The 16,372-nt window shown below is 32.8% G+C and overlaps 1 protein-coding gene across 1 annotated transcript; it reads left to right on the top strand.

Annotated features, from left to right (window-relative positions):
* The first annotated feature begins 316 nt into the window (after positions 1–316).
* LOC107470747 (TOM1-like protein 9) lies at positions 317–9,548 on the top strand. The gene is made up of 10 exons (XM_016090157.3): positions 317–417; positions 1,289–1,367; positions 1,860–1,958; positions 2,053–2,166; positions 2,385–2,560; positions 3,149–3,230; positions 6,452–6,477; positions 7,214–7,477; positions 8,043–8,533; positions 8,855–9,548. The coding sequence occupies exons 1-10, from the start codon at positions 317–319 to the stop codon at positions 9,472–9,474; spliced, it is 2,052 nt and encodes a 683-aa protein (XP_015945643.1). The 3' UTR covers positions 9,475–9,548.
* The last annotated feature ends 6,824 nt before the right edge of the window (positions 9,549–16,372 follow it).

Genomic DNA, 16,372 nt, shown 5'->3' with positions numbered 1-16,372 from the left:
GATTTGGTCAAAAATAATACTTTTTCCTTTCAAAAATTTCAATTCAAATATCATTTTGATAGTTCCGCATTCCAATTCCTCCTCTACCCTCTAGGCCCTACCTTTTCTCAACGAAATTCAGCTAGCAGCGCATAATAAGAGAGAGAATAATGAGAAACCGTTAATTCCGTTATAACTTATAAACATAAGTCTCTTCATCGCGTCGCCGGAATCGGTCTTCGATCCCATTGGAAAACCAGATTTCCGACACCGGAGGAAAGGAAAGAAGCACCGATCGGATAGAATCGTTGCTGTGGTTATCGCCGACGAAAGAGAAATGGTGAACTCGTTAGTTGAACGTGCCACGAGCGACATGCTGATTGGTCCTGATTGGGCTTTGAACCTTGAAATCTGTGACATACTCAACCATGATCCTGGGTACACCATTTATCTACATTCTTTCTTCATTTGCAATTTTCTTCTTCGTTTTCGTCTCGGAATTATTCACATTTTTTTATGAATGAAATTTTTTGTTATTTATTTTTCTCAAAATCTTCACACTTTCCATTAATTTCTAATTTTCTAGATATGTTGTTGCCTTGGAGGTGAAGTTTTCTGCAGTTACTTATTCTCGGCGATGAATTACGATTTCAATTTTTGCATTACTGGCTTAAAACCAAGGAACAACTATTTTAAAAAATAAGAAATAGTAAAGAAATCTTTTAATTCGACTGTAAATTTAGATACCTAAGAAAATGATTCAGATTATTTTAAATGACAAGAAAAAAGGAGATAAGTGTGAATATTTTTGTTTATGGAGTGCGATCAGCGATGTCTAGAATTGGAATCTAGAATTGGCATATCTGAATTTAGAGTTTTGATATTCAGTATAAACTATTATGGTACAAAACCATTATCACAGAGTGATTTGTGCAATTCACAGGGATTCACACTGTACTTTACTTAAGAATATAATACCATAAAACACTATACTTGGTGAAAACTACACGCAATAAAACTTTGTATCGTTGATTATCCATGAATTTATACATTTCTTATAATTATGTAGTATTTATGTTAAATATAAAAAAATGTATTATTCATGCTCATTGTGAGTGATGTCTTTTGTCATTGGGAGAAAGGTGGTGCCATACTGCCATATCAATTTTCACTTATTCTTGTTTCTCGTGTGCACTTTGTTTGGAGCTTTCACAAGTTGAAATGGAACTCAGTGTACAATATTTTATTTCTCTCTTTCTTGGTTTATACTTCTAGAGTTTGAGAAATCAATTTGGTTATGATTTATCAGGCAAGCAAAGGATGTCGTTAAAGGCATAAAGAGGCGGATTCGAAGTAAAAATCCTAAAGCTCAACTCCTTGCATTAACTGTAAGTAGATATGTTTATGTATCTTTCATGTATGTGTTTTCCTTTTCACATTTATTTTGATTTCAAACTTCGACAAAGTTTGTCACTATTTGAGTTGTGAGGTGCTAGGCTTGAATTGCAAGCAATTAAAATTCTCGTAACATCATTTTGTCACTTCTAGTTTCTATGTGAAATTGAAGTGTTGTCCAGATAGATTCTTAAATATGGCTTTCTTTGATGTTCCAAAAGTAGGATCAATGTACTAAATTTTGGAGACTTGGAGTTGAGTCGCTAGTGTTCACTGTAAATGGTTAATATCTATTCTTTAATGCGGTTGTTGTGCATTCAGATTGCCTTAGACAGAGTTTCTAATGAAAATAGCATAGTAGCTGTTTAAATTATGTTTCTTTAAATAGGAAGATTTTCTCAATTGTGGATATAACAAACATATTTGTATCATCTTTAACAACAGCAAAAGCTCATTCGGTTTTAAATTGGTGTCTAATACTTTAGTTGCTGGAAACAATTGTAAAGAACTGTGGAGATACTGTTCACATGCATGTTGCAGAGAAAGAGGTTCTTCATGAGATGGTGAAAGTAGCAAGGAAAAAGGTAGACATATCTCTTTTATGTTTCCATTTCCTTCCTATCATACATGCTTTCATTTTATAAATTATATTTATGTTATTTGTCATGCCAATTGTAGCCTGATTCTAATGTCAGAGAGAAGATACTGAATCTTATTGATACTTGGCAAGAAGCCTTTGGAGGCCAAAGAGCAAGATATCCTCAATATTATGCTGCATACCAAGAACTGTTGGTAGGTTTACAAACAAGTTATTTTAACTTAATGATCTTATTTCCTTATATATGAACATGGGGGGAATTCTCTAAAAAGTAGTATTTTGCATAATTCTTTCATCTTACTGTTTAGATGGGTTTTCAATGTGAATGGTAACATTCAAAGCACTTGCACATACATTTAAGAATTAGTTTTTGTTTATTTCTTGAATCCTATGAAGTATTTGTCTGTTTCAGCATGCAGGAGCAGTATTCCCTCCAAGATCTGAAAGTTCTCCACCTGTATTCACACCTCTACAAACACGTCCATTGACATCACATCCACAAAATATCCGCAACTTTGATGTGCAGGGGGACACAGCTGGGTCATCATCAACCGGGTCATCAACCGAGGCTGAGTTTCCAACCCTAAGGTGTATTTCTATCTCTTTTTATTATGAGAAATGGACTCAGTTTTCTTATGCTGATCTATATAGTTTTCTATTACTTTCATAATTTCCTTCTATCTTATGATCTTACATTATCGGTAATTACATATAAACCCAATGTAATTGAGTATCATAGCCATATCTACCACCTTGATCACTTGTTTCAGAACTATCTTTTTACTTAGAGCATATGTCATTTTTAAGCATTTTTTTTCTCCCAATTGGCCTTGCCTTCTAACTATTTTTCTAACTAAAATTATTGTTAGATCTTGAATATGGTTTGAAGAAGGAATCGATTTCTATTCCTGGATTCCAACTTCTGATAGGTATTTAGATTTTAAAGAGAGATGAGAGAGAGAAGGTACTTTATGTACTAATTTTTTTACGAAAGATCAGACTACCAAAAACAACTATTATGATGATGACTATGATGAGGATGATAAAAAAACTATGACATATAAGGAAATGAGTTTAATTAACATGTTAAAGATTATCAATGAAAAAAGTTCTATAAAATTTTCTACCAACAATGCTCTTATCCTATATTTTTTTAATTGACCTTTTTATGTCCAGTTTGTCTGAGATTCAAAACGCACGTGGTATCTTGGATGTTCTTGCAGAGATGCTGAATGCAATAGACCTTGGAAATAAAGAAGTAAGTTATTAAATTATGGTCTAATCTAATTCTTCAATTGAAGAATATATTTGTAAATCCTAATAACATTTCATAGCAAAATGAAACAAATCCAAATCAGTATATTCACCATTTGGTGTGACTTTGACCAATCTATTATAGACTATTATTATAAATATGAAGTCTGGTATGTTATTAAATTATGGTCTAATCTAAAATATATTAGAAGAACGTATGAAATATAAATAAAGCATTATTAAAAAAACACATTTAAATTTATAATAAAATTATGTAATAATAAATAATTAAAAGTACTCAAAAGTTTAAACTCCATTCATTATACTTTTCAAATTCTAACATAATTGTTAATATATATGCTCAACTTAAGTGACCAATTAGATTTTTAAAGGTAAAATATATTTTTTTTTCTCTAATATTTTTGAAAATTTTTAAAATTATCCTTAGCATTTTATTTGATTCAATTTTATCTTTAACATTTTAAATAAGTTTAAATTCTACCTGTGCCTTCAATTTTTTAACCGTCAATAATTAATGAATATTTTTCTTCCAATTTTACTTTTATTCAAAATTTTAATTGTAACTTCAATCTACTTAAAAATTATAACGGTTTCACCAGCTAGGTAACGAAAAATATGAACAATATAAACAATAGGCTACACATAAATATGAAAAAAGCGTATTATCCATCCTTACTCTCAATTACATCTTTCTCCTTTGCTATTACCCTATTTTCACCGCAGTCACTCCACTCTCTCCTCCCCTGTCACCGTTAATGTCGTTGACAGCGCTGCAATAAAAAGAAACATCCATATACAATAAAAAACAACATTCATCAAACTTAAAGCAACATCCATCGAACTTAAAGAAACATTTATGCACAATAAAAACTAAACATCCATGTACAATAAAAAAAACATCTGTGAGGCTATATGACATGATTGATAGAAGGTGGAGGACACCCCACGTCGCAAAAGGAGAAAAAGAAGTTTGATATCGGCGGAGGGGCACGATGGAGGATGACGATGCAAGGGGTGTTGCAATCGTGTCTTCGACGCGACTTCTCCCTACAGTAGCGACGTGAAGCCCAACGAGCAACGACAGAGGGCAGAGGCAATCCCCATGGCGCAATGGAGGCCCAATGAGGCTGGACTGCGTGTGGCGGTTGCGGACGCATGAAGGAGCCGAAACGCGTGACAACGGGCTACACCACAGGCCACTAAACATAAAAAGGCATATTATTCATCCTTACTCCTAATTATACCTTTCTCCTTTCCCATTATCCTATTTTTTCCGCAGCTACTCCACTCTCCTCTCCCCTATCACGCTGTCAATGTCGCTGGAAACACGGGACCTTAGCGCCGAAATAAAAAGAAACATCCATGTACAATAAAAAGCAACATCCATAACCAAGTTGGGTTGGTCTAGTGGTTAGCTCACTAGTCCGCTTAAGCAAGTGTCAGGGGTTCGAATCCCGCCTTGTGCATGCAGCAATCCATTGGCCAGCGACAAACCCTTAAATGGAGATCAATACCACGACGGATTAGTCTTTGGCCTGTCGGATTGAGGAATACCGTGGGAAACCAAAAAAAAAAAAGCAACATCCATTGAACTTAAAAGAAACATCCATGTACAATAAAAAAACATCTATGAGATTGTGCGACGTGATTGATAGGTGGAGGGTGTCCCGCATCGCAGAAGGAAAAAAAGAAGAAGACCGACGATGGAGGAATTGATGGGATTGGGATAAGATTATAATTTTTAAGTAGATTGGGGTTAAAATTAAAATTTTGAATAAGGATGAAATTGAAAAAAAAATATTTATTAATTATTGACTGTTAAAAAGTTTATTGCAAAGATAAAATTGAAATTTATTTGAGATGTTAAAGATAAAATTGAATCAAATTAAATGTTAGAAATAATTTTAAAAAATTTTAAAATCGTTAGGGACAAAAAGCATATTTTATCCAATTTTTTAATATTTAAATGTGTTGGTAGGGGTGAAAATTGATCGAATTAACGGTTTGCAGGCTAAAACTTAACTGTGCCTAGAAGCTATCGGGAAGGGATATATTAATTTGGGTTAGTTCTGACAATAGAATAAAATAAGATATTGAAAACAAAATATAAAAAACAAAAATATAAAATTAGTGTTCTTGTATTTATTTAGCCATAAAATAAAATAAATTATAAAAAAATAATTTATTCTTATTTTTTATTCTAAAAATTAAAAAAATATAATTATAAAAAATTAATAAAATAAATAAATTATATTTTTTGTTAATATTTTTTATATTTTTTTAAAGATGAATATAAAATATTAGTTCAATATCTCTAAATATAATATTTTTATTTATATTTTATCTGTCAAATAATTTTATGTTTCAGTATTTCATACATATAAACAAAACAAACGCAGCCTAACATATATGCTAGTTTTCCAATTTTCATACAATTAAGATGCCATGGGCAATTCCACAGTTCAATCTTCGTCTAAATTTCTTTTGAAGGGACTTAAACCCCACTTCGATTCACGATATATCAAAAGTTGTTCCAAGATTTTTCGTGCTAAAGAAACATTTTTCGTGCAAAGTTTACACCAATCTAATCATCCATCATCGTCATCATCGTTCATATTTCATCTTTTTCTTTACAGTTTCTTTTATTTCATTAACATCAATGCTTTTGCCTTTTGACAATGCCTCAGATTGCGGTTTGAACGCACCTTTGTCCGTGCATAAATATAAAAAAATTATCGTTAGTGAAATTACGTACTACTGTTCACTAAAATAAAGTAAATATCAAGAAGAATTACGATTAATCTACCTAAGATTTTGATAAAAAAAAATAAATAACAAAAAAAGAAGAATTCTATATTTCTTAACCAATAAACATTTCAATGTTAATTATAGTGATCGAGCACGGGTGATGAGTGTGAAAATTGTTGCAGCGCGTGCTGAAGCAAAATTGAGACAAGTTATAAGTAGAACAATTCATAGAGTGGTGGCAGCTTACCAGGTGACCTATATTTGATATATGAGTATCATTTATTTATGCTGTTACTATTATCTTCCACTTGAATTATCTGTTATGAACCACTTGCAAATATGTAAGTTTAGAGTTTAAACCATAAAACTCAAGGACCGATGATTATCGTGTTTTAAATTTAAAACAAAAAGAAAGAAAACTGACATGTCATGTATAACCTCTAATTTTATTTTCAGGGGCTTAGACAGGAGGTTATAATTGAATAAAAAATTTAAACGTGGACAAAATTAATTATAAAAGAATAAAATTAATTTTTATTTATTAAAAAATATTATATTTAACAAAAATAATTAATCATTAACTTTTTATTAATTTTATTTAAAAAGTTAAAATATCTAAATTATTTTCATTTTTTTATTATTTTCGATCTTATAAATTCTTCAACTCAACTCTCTATTAACGTTCAACTTTTAAACACCATTATTATATGACCATCACAAGTTCACAACCGTTACCAACATTACCATCAACACAACGCAACAACAAATAGCAACAGAAAGAATGAGACAAAAGGAGATAAATAACATTAATAAATAGAGTATGCACTTTTTGAGAATAACGACGAGGCAAATAGAGTAGACAGGAATAATTTGGACATTTTAATTAATTTTTATTGAAATTAATAAAAAAATTAACAATTAGTTTTTTGTTAAGTATAATTTATTTTTTATTAATACAATATTAGTTTTATTTTTTTATAGTTAATTTTGTCAGTGTTTAAATTTTTTATGGTTAAATTTTTTTTTTTTGAGTTGTGTTAATTCTACTATTTTTAATACACCTTTATGTGTACTGAATACTTTCTATTTTTAGATATAAAAATAGATATAATGAAAAAATTATACGCAATAACTGATGTCTATGGTTTCTAAAAAGAAAATTATACAACTTAAGGTATACTAAAAAATGGTGCAAGTATAATTTTTTTTAATTGTATTTCTAGTAGTTTCTCTTCAAATTCAAAGAAAACAAACTGGTATATTAACTTTTTTTATATTTAATTTTTCCAGTGATGAGTCACTCCTATGCCAAGGTCTAGCTCTTAATGATGATCTACAACGTGTACTGGCCAAGCATGAATCCATTGCTTCAGGAACTTCTAATCAAAAGGACAACGAGAAACCAAAGCCTTCAACTCCTGGAGCACTTGTTGATCATCCTCTGGTTGATACTGAAGATGGTGGTAAACAAAGCGATGAGAGGTAATCGGGTCTCCATTAGCATAATTAAAATCCATGTAATTAATTATTGGATGCTATCTTTTTGGAGTTTTAGAAATTTTGGATAATTTCTAGTAGAGTAATAATGTTTTATTGTAAAATTAAGGTTTTTAAAATTCTATTTTATTCTTTCATTTATATTCTTTAAATTTGCACATAGATGATGGAAATGCTATTTTATTTTTGTGTTTGATTTCATAAATTAGTACTGTACTAATCAGTTATAAAATCTTGTATTTGATTAATTAGGTCATAGATTTTTGCTTTGGTTGCAAAATTTGATATTACTTCATGCATGAAGCCGATATATGAATTATTACGACCAATTTTTTGGTACTTTTTAAAATCATGTCAAAATTGTTGAATTTGATCTTGATAAATAAATTTGGAAAAGTTGTCAGTGTAAGATTTACTGACGCAATTAATTTTTGATACCGTAGACAACAGCATGAATTATATACCAACTTTCTTCGACAATAAGGTGACGTGTTTGCATAGTTCCTTCAGGTTATATATATCTTCATTTTATTTTACTTTATGTTTGCAGATTACCATCTAATGCTGAAGCCGAGTCCCAGCCATTCAACCAATTACTACTTACTGCACCCCCAACAGCAAATGGTTCTGCTGCACCTTTGAATGTTAATGCCAAATGGGACCTACTCAGTGGTGATGACTATAACTCATCACCTAAAGCTGATAACTCACTTGCTCTTGTTCCTCTAGGAGAACAGCAGCCAGCCAGTCCAACGCCTCATCAGAATAATGCACTTGTTCTTTTTGATATGTTCTCTAATGGTAACAATGGACCTGCTCCAATTCTTGGCCAACCAAATTCATTATCCCCCCAATTTCATCACCAGACATTCATATCTCAAGGCATATTTTATCCCAATGTAAATATGCCAAATGTGGGATCACCTCGTTATGAGCAACAATCATCACCATTTGCACAAACCACAGCTCCTATTTGGAATAATTCTCAGGCCCAACAACAACATCAACAACAACCACCACCACCAAATTCACCAGCTTATGGTACACCTAATGATTCTTTATTTGGTTAAATTCTTTCACAACAAGTACTCTTTTTCCTTAAGCAATTGTTATGATATATAATGAAGTTTGACCTATAATTTTCACTCATTTTTTTAGATGAACCATATTAGGTATACATAAAAAATTAAGTCACTAAATTAATTATTAATATAAAATACATATTAAAATACAAAATATACATTAAAAATGAGTTAAACTACATATATGTTTATACACAAATATATAGCTGATTTTTTGTATGCGCGTATCATTTTTTTGTTTTTTGATATTATTACATCACTCATGTTTTTATGGCTATAGGCACACAAAGTGGTGGATCATTTCCGCCACCTCCTTGGGAAACAACCGAAAATGGTAGTCCTACAGCAGCAGGCAACCAATATCCACAACCGTTACAGGTCACTCAAGTGGTTATGACACATGTACAGAATGCTGGTACGCATGGTCAAGGACTACCTCAGCCAATGGGGAATGATCAAGCTATCAGTATGTATATGCAGCAGCCAAATGCAAATACCTATATGTCAACAATCAATAACAATAATGTTGGTCAAAGCAATCAGCAATTCCCTCAGCAGATTCAAGGTGTTCCTAGTGGTGCTTACATGTCTATGGTTCCACATCAAATGCAAAATGGCAACATGGCTTACATGTATCCACAACAAATGTACGGCAACCAATTCGTCGGATATGGTTACGGTCAGCAGCAACAAGGGGTTCAATATGTTGAGCAACAGATGTATGGTTTATCTGTGAGTGATGACAATGGTATGAGAAACTCTTACCAAGTTTCTGCTACTTCTTATGTGCCATCTGGAAAACCTTCAAAGCCAGAGGATAAGTTGTTTGGGGACCTTGTTGATATGGCTAAAGTGAAATCCCCTAAAACAACTGCTCCTGATCGAGCTAGTAACACCTAGAACTGTTAGGTTTGCATCTTTAACTTTGTTTGCCACATGTTCTCCTCATTCTTTTTCTTTAATATTTTACACTTTTCTATATCTAGTATTTAATATATCAATATTTTTATTTTATTATTTTATAATCATTTTCCTATTTTGTGGTGCTTGGCTAGAAAATTATGTTAGATTTGTACATAATTTGTTCCAGAGAAAAACACTTGAGATTGAGGATGAGAATTCATTTTTTCTTTTGGTACAAAGACGGTGAGAATTCATGAAATAAGCCTTTTTAGCATTTTTTTTTCAATTTAAAAGATAACTAACATAGTTCCGTATTTTAAAATTTTTTCATGTAACATTTACACGCGGCCATAAAAGTAAAAGAAAAAAAAGAAAAAGACACCCACCAATCTCTGTGTATGTTTTAAAAAGGTGAAGATCGCATTGAAAAAGAAGAAAAAATTATGGCAGAAATTATACTTAGAAGGACTATCGCTCTTTGGATAGGTTTATAAGTGATTTTTTTTAACTTTTAACTTATGAAAAGGTGTAGTATTAATGTTTGGTACAATTTTAAAAATAAAATTACAATTTTCTAAAAAGCTATTTTATTGCTTAAAGAGAAATTAAAAAAAATGACTTCTCTCATAATAAAAAAATTTTTATTACTTTTTTTTAAATAAGTACTTTTAGAATTAAAAAAAACCAAACACAAAAAACTTATTTACAAGTTACTTCTAATATAAGTATTTATTGTTTAAACTATTTTTTCAAAAATAACTTAATTAAGTTATTTACCTAAATTAGACCTAACTGTAGCCTATGGCATTTTAAAGATGTACTATTCCTTATATTTAAATTAATAAATTATAAACTAGACTTAAACCAACTAAGTTGAATTTAATTAATTTAAACTTATTTTCAATCTTAAAAATACAAAGAGTAAAGTACTAAGAATTATTCTTCACATCGAAGCAATTTTACTATTTCAGCATCCAAGTTTATCCAAATAATTTAGAGGCACGCGCTTCTTCTTTTTCCCTGTTCTTCTTCTTCTTCTTCTTCTCCTCGCGCTCGTTTATGCACAGAGTGTCTTCTTCTTCTTCGCCTTCTTTTATTGTTGTTACTGCTGTATTTTTTTTCTTTTCCTCCTTCTCTCCCTGCTGTATTTAATGATTTCAATTCATTCTAAATATAATTTCAGTTCATTTCAGAATATAATTTCAGTTTATTTCCGAGTGAATTATTTTGTTATGATTCTTCTTGTTTCACTATCTTGAGGAGAATAAAACCAAGAAAAAGAGAAGAAAAAAAAGAAGAAATAAAAAGAAAAAATTCCTCAAAACTTCTAATCATGTTCTTTTCTTGTCTTGTTCATCTAATCAAATAAAAAAGAAAAAACACATAATGTTACAAAATTACTTGATGAATTTGTTCATGATTCAATTTTAGTTTGTGTGTTTGTTTTCGAATTAAGTTTGTATGTCGTAATCATTAAGTAATTTTGATTTATTTTGGATTTAAATAAGATGCATTTAGTCTGTGCTTGTTTTGAAACGAGTTTACATTTGAATTTATTTTCAGTTCATTTTGAATATAATTTCGATTCATTTCTGTTATGCATAATTCAAAATTCTTCCTCCTCACCTTCTATTGCTTCTTCACCAGGGAGAGAAGGAAGAAAAGAAATACAACAACAAAAGAAATGATGATAAGGAGAAAACACGTGAAAAAAATGAACGCAAAAAAAGAAGAGGAGGAGGAGGAACGCGAAGAAGAAGGCGAAAAAAAAGAAGTTTCGTGCGTAAACGAGTGTGAGAAGAAGAAGAAGAAGCATGTGTAATCACGCTCTTTTAATGATAGTAATTTTTGTTGGTGTTGAGGTTGCTTAGATAAACTTAGATAAAAAAATATTTGGATGTATAACAACTTTGATACTAAAATCATGTAAAACAAAAAACAAAACTTCATCCAATATATATATTTTTTCGACATGAATAAAAATGTCCTCTAAGTTAAGGATTTTAATACACCAACTTAAGTTTTGTCTTTATAGTTTGTTCATGACACGATCTTTTCATAAGTAGCCTATCTTTTGGGTTATCAAATATCAAACAAAAATAAATAAATAAATAAATTAAAAGTGTATATTTCATTTTCTTATTTTTTGGTTCAATGTTTTGATACATTAGTGATACGGTCGTCACAAATCCGACGTTATAAATCGGTATTATGTATTATAAATTGGCATTATGTATCATAAATTGGTTTTATGTACCATAACTCGGCATAAAGTGTTACACTTCATCTCAACGAACTGTATCCTAAAATAAAAACGTCCGACTTAGTATTATTACCTACTAAATTCTAATAACTACTCCTTAATGCGGATGAGAATTAGAAACGTAACCGGCCTATTCCATTCCACTTATAAAGGTATGACATCTTATCCTTAACGGACACACTTCATTTACAGTATTAACTTAAGCATCGGAGTGCCTTTTGCAGGCACACTCCCCCCTTTACTCAAACTCTCCGCAATTGGACATTTCCTCAGGGAGAAAGCTTGGACTTCCAGAAGCTTATAGATCAGCGTTGAAGGAAACAATTCGGTGTCGATTCTTAGAGGCCGAACTCCCCTTGAGGTACCCATACAAGAACAATTGGCGCCCACCGTGGAGCCGAAGATATAATTTTTTCTTTTTTCATCGGCCAGAGCATTTTCACCTTCGACCATGGCTGATCAACTCCCACCTACACCAGCCAAACTTCTTCGGATGGTAATTGAGTTGCAACAAGCTAACCAACGCATGGCAGAGGAGAATCTGTGAATGAAAAACCGGATTGCTGAGCTAACTAATGCTCGAATTGAAAATAACAATGATCCACAAAGCGAACAGAAGAAGCCGAGCATCAATCTGGACCGACACACGTCTCTGAAACTACTCGGCATGAAGAAGCCCAACTTGAGCACAATGAAGAAGCTCAGCCAGAAAATGAAGATGGCGAGCCAGACAACTCGCCTAGCCATTCACGGCCAAGGTGATGAACTTCATGCTGCACAGAAAGTTCATTCTACCAACTACCTTAACCCCATATGACGGGTTAGGCGATCCAAAGAAATATATCAAAAAGTTCACATCCATAATGATAGTAAATGGTGCATCAGATAAAGTTTTATGTCGTTGTTTTCCATCTTATTTAGAGGGTCCTACACTTGATTGGTTTTGTTCTTTACCTGCAGATTCTATTTCTCGTTTTAGAGATCTATCAAAGCTGTTAGAGGAACATTTTGCCGAATCAGCTATCTACCTGCACGATTCCAACTATCTGAACACAATCAAACAAGGTCAGAGTGAAAGCCTCAAAGATTATATGACGCATTTCACAAATGGCGGCCATGAGTATACCAGATCTCCACCCTGAAGTGCAATTGCACGCCATCAAAAGTGGACTCCGACCAGGAAAATTCCAGGAAGCTATTGCTGCAGCCAAACCTAAAACTATGGCCGATGGTGCGGTATTTTACAACCCACACTACTAACCGACAATTGCACCGGGTCGTACCAAGTAATACCTTATGTGAGTAAGGGTCGATCCCACGAGGATTGATAGATCAAGCAACAATAGCGTTTGATAGGATTATTTAGGCAAGCAGAAAATGGTTTTGAGATATTCAAAAAGCATTAAACAGCAAATTTGGACTATTAAAGACAGGCAGATAAATAAGTTGAGAATAAAGTATTGAGAAATCAGTTAAGGTTTCAGAGTTATCTATATTCCGGATTAACTTTCATTACTAATTAATTTAATCATGCAAGATTTAATTTCATGGCAAACTATATTTGACTAGACCCTAATTCCTTAGACCTTCCTAGTCTCCTCTGAAATTCATTAATTGCCAATTCCTTGGTCAATTAATTCCAATTAGAGGGTGATGATCAATTTCTAGTTTATATGCTAAAAGAATCCTAATTATCCACAAATAAGGGGATTATATATCACGTAATCCTTTAATTACAAACAATTAAAAATTTAGTATAATATGTTTTCAAGCTGTTGTTCAAGTAAAGAGCTTTTCCAAGTTTTACAAGAATTCAATTAGAACAGGGGTCATAATTCCGTTCCACCCATATTCATAAAATAAAGAACGAAAACAATTATTGAAATATAAATCAGAACATGGATTAAATTAGAAAGATCAAACGAATAAATCCATACAAATAGACAGAGCTCCTAACCTTAACAATGGAGGTTTAGTTGCTAATGATTGAGAGGAAAAATAAGGATTCAGGTAAAAATAAAAATATGTGTGTGTCTAAATATATAGAGTACCTATTTATTGCTAATCCTAATAAATTTTAAATCTAATTATCTAAAACTAAAAAATAATAATCTTTTCCTAAAAAAAATAAGATTTGAATTTAAATTCGAATTAATTAACAAGTCTTCAGCTGATGGGTGGAGACCACTTGCTTTGTCTATTCTGCAGCTTTTAATCTGTGTTTTCTGGGCTGGAAACTGGGTCAAAAATAACCCAGAATTCGTAACCAGCGTTTTCTGTATTATTGCAGATCGCGCATCTGACGCATCCGCGTTGTCCACGCACTCGCGTCATTTGTGCAGATTTCAGTCCACGCGTTCGTGCCAGGCATGCGATCGCATCATTGCGATTTTTCCATTTCGCGCGGTCGCGTGACCTATGCGTTCGCATCGGTCTTCGCTGGTCATCTCTTTGGTTTCTTCTTTTTCTCTGCAGAAACTTCATCAAATCCATTCGAATGCTACCTAAAATAAATAAAATTGCACAAAACTCAAAATAGCATCCATAGTGGCTAAAATATAATTAATTCTTAATTAAACTCAACAAATTAGATGCAAATTCACTAGAAAAAGATAGATAAGATGCTCACGCATCACAACACCAAACTTAAATTGTTGCTTATCTTGAAGCAACCAAAACTTATATAGGCTTGGGATGTGAATTTGCATGAGAATGAGAGTTCGATTAAGCTCATGTCTCTTTTTATAGTGGGGTTTATAACTGTAATCCTGAATAGGTTTGGCATCTCACTCTCCTTTGAATCAAGAATGTTATTGTCATTTGGAATTAGAATCCGGATGATATTATGAATTCTCTGATCTTTATATTTCAGTTTAATCCTTGAACACATCAAAATTTACTTTAATTTATTTTTCTTTGGTGCTTTGCACCTTGAGCCTAGCCGTGACTTTAAATGTTTTGTTTCAAGCTTTACTTGATACAGAAACACAACAAGCACTTAACTGGGGAACTCTCTGAGTTCTGATTTTTCTTTTAATTACTCCCAGATAGTGGTGCTCAAAGCCTTTAGCATACTCTGTTAAGTGCAATTGATCTCGATTCTAAGTGTTCTGTCTCAAGGATTACTTGATACAATCACACCACAAGCATATGACTAGGGAAACAACTCTTTGAGCTTTTAATCATGTTTGACCTCCTAGTCATTGATGCTCAGAGCCTTGGACCTTGCTTTTATTTATTAATTATTATCTATTTTTTTTCTTTTGCTATTTCTTTTGCTTCAAGGATTAAATTTTTGTTTATTTCAGAGAAGTCATAATAATTCTCTAAATTCCTGTTCCTTATACATCAACATCCCTTGATTCAAATTCAAATATGCACTATTCATATCATGCATTCAAAATCACAGAAAATACCACCACCTTTAAGTAAATAAGAGTATTCTTAGAATTAACTCAATTTCTCATGCAATATATCACTTTTAAAAAAAATTATTTCAAGCTCAGTGGGCAATACATGAGACATCTTTCAGAATTAAAGTATTTTAAGGGAAAATTAAACTAGTCCTAGGATTCTAACTAATAAAGGATCATGCAACAAACAAAGCAAAATAGCAGAAAATCGAAACATAACATAGAAGCAGAGGGAGGAATAAAAAATATGAAAGAAACTCAACCACCTTAGTTATCCTAGCGGTCGCTTTATTCTTCAGGTTGTACTCCTCCGTGAAGATGATTCGCCTCCCTTTTGTGCCAGAAAACCAATAAGTGCAGCGTCAATACCAAACTTAAAGGTTTGCTTGTCCTCAAGCAAAGAAGAACTGAAATTAGAAGAGATAAATATTATGAGGAGAGAAAAATAAAAGGATAAAAGAATAAGAGAGATTTAGGATTGGGAGAGAGAGAGAAAGAAAACTGGACGGCGCAAGCGACGCGTACGCGTGGGTTGCGCATTCTTCATAATGATGCGTTAGCGTCAGGCACGCGTCCGCGTGCCCTGGATTTTGTGCGATTTGTGTGAAGCCACCCGCGTGCCCGCGCGACTCTCTGTTCAAATGGCTTGGGAGCCAATTATTCATATGACGCGTTCGCGTCATGCGCGCGCTCGTGTGGATGGCCATATGTGCAACTGACGCGGACGCGTCAGTTACGCGTCCGTGTGCCCAAATTTGTGCTTTTAGCACACTTCCTGCCCCAAACCAGCACAACTCTATGCCCAAACACTCTTTGACGTCGAATTTACAGGTCACGCGTTCGTGTCAATGACGCGCCCGCGTGAATGGCGAAAATCACAAACGACGCGAACGCGTGGGATCGTTTGTGCGAAAAGCTCCAATCTGGCGCCACTCCTGTGCAACTCTCTATTAAAATTATTTTTTCACTCACACATGATCGACGCATTCGCGTTAGTGACGCTTGCGCGTCGTATGCACATTTTTTATGATCTTGAGGTGTTCGGTTCCTACGATAAAATAGCTGCATGATCAGAAAATTAGTAAGAACTCAATAAAATAACTAAGAAACTACTACTACGAAAAATAGTTAAGGATACAAAATCATCGGGTTGCCTCCCGACAAGCGCTTTTTTATCGTCACTAGCTTGACGATCAGCTCCTCTAAGAAGGAGGGTCAT

This window comes from Arachis duranensis, chromosome 10, assembly GCF_000817695.3.
Source record: "Arachis duranensis cultivar V14167 chromosome 10, aradu.V14167.gnm2.J7QH, whole genome shotgun sequence".
NCBI classification, from domain to species: Eukaryota; Viridiplantae; Streptophyta; class Magnoliopsida; order Fabales; family Fabaceae; genus Arachis; species Arachis duranensis.
The sequence above is the reverse complement of the archived record's forward strand: the minus strand, read 5'-3'. Positions and strand labels throughout refer to the sequence as shown.

Coding starts and splice junctions, on each gene's coding strand:
- LOC107470747 (XM_016090157.3), top strand. CDS start 317: ATGGTGAACTCGTTAGTTGAACGTGCCACGAGCGACATGCTGATTGGT. Junction 3,231..6,451: donor TAGACCTTGGAAATAAAGAA/GTAAGTTATTAA, acceptor TTTTATTTTCAG/GGGCTTAGACAGGAGGTTAT. Junction 7,478..8,042: donor GGTAAACAAAGCGATGAGAG/GTAATCGGGTCT, acceptor TTATGTTTGCAG/ATTACCATCTAATGCTGAAG.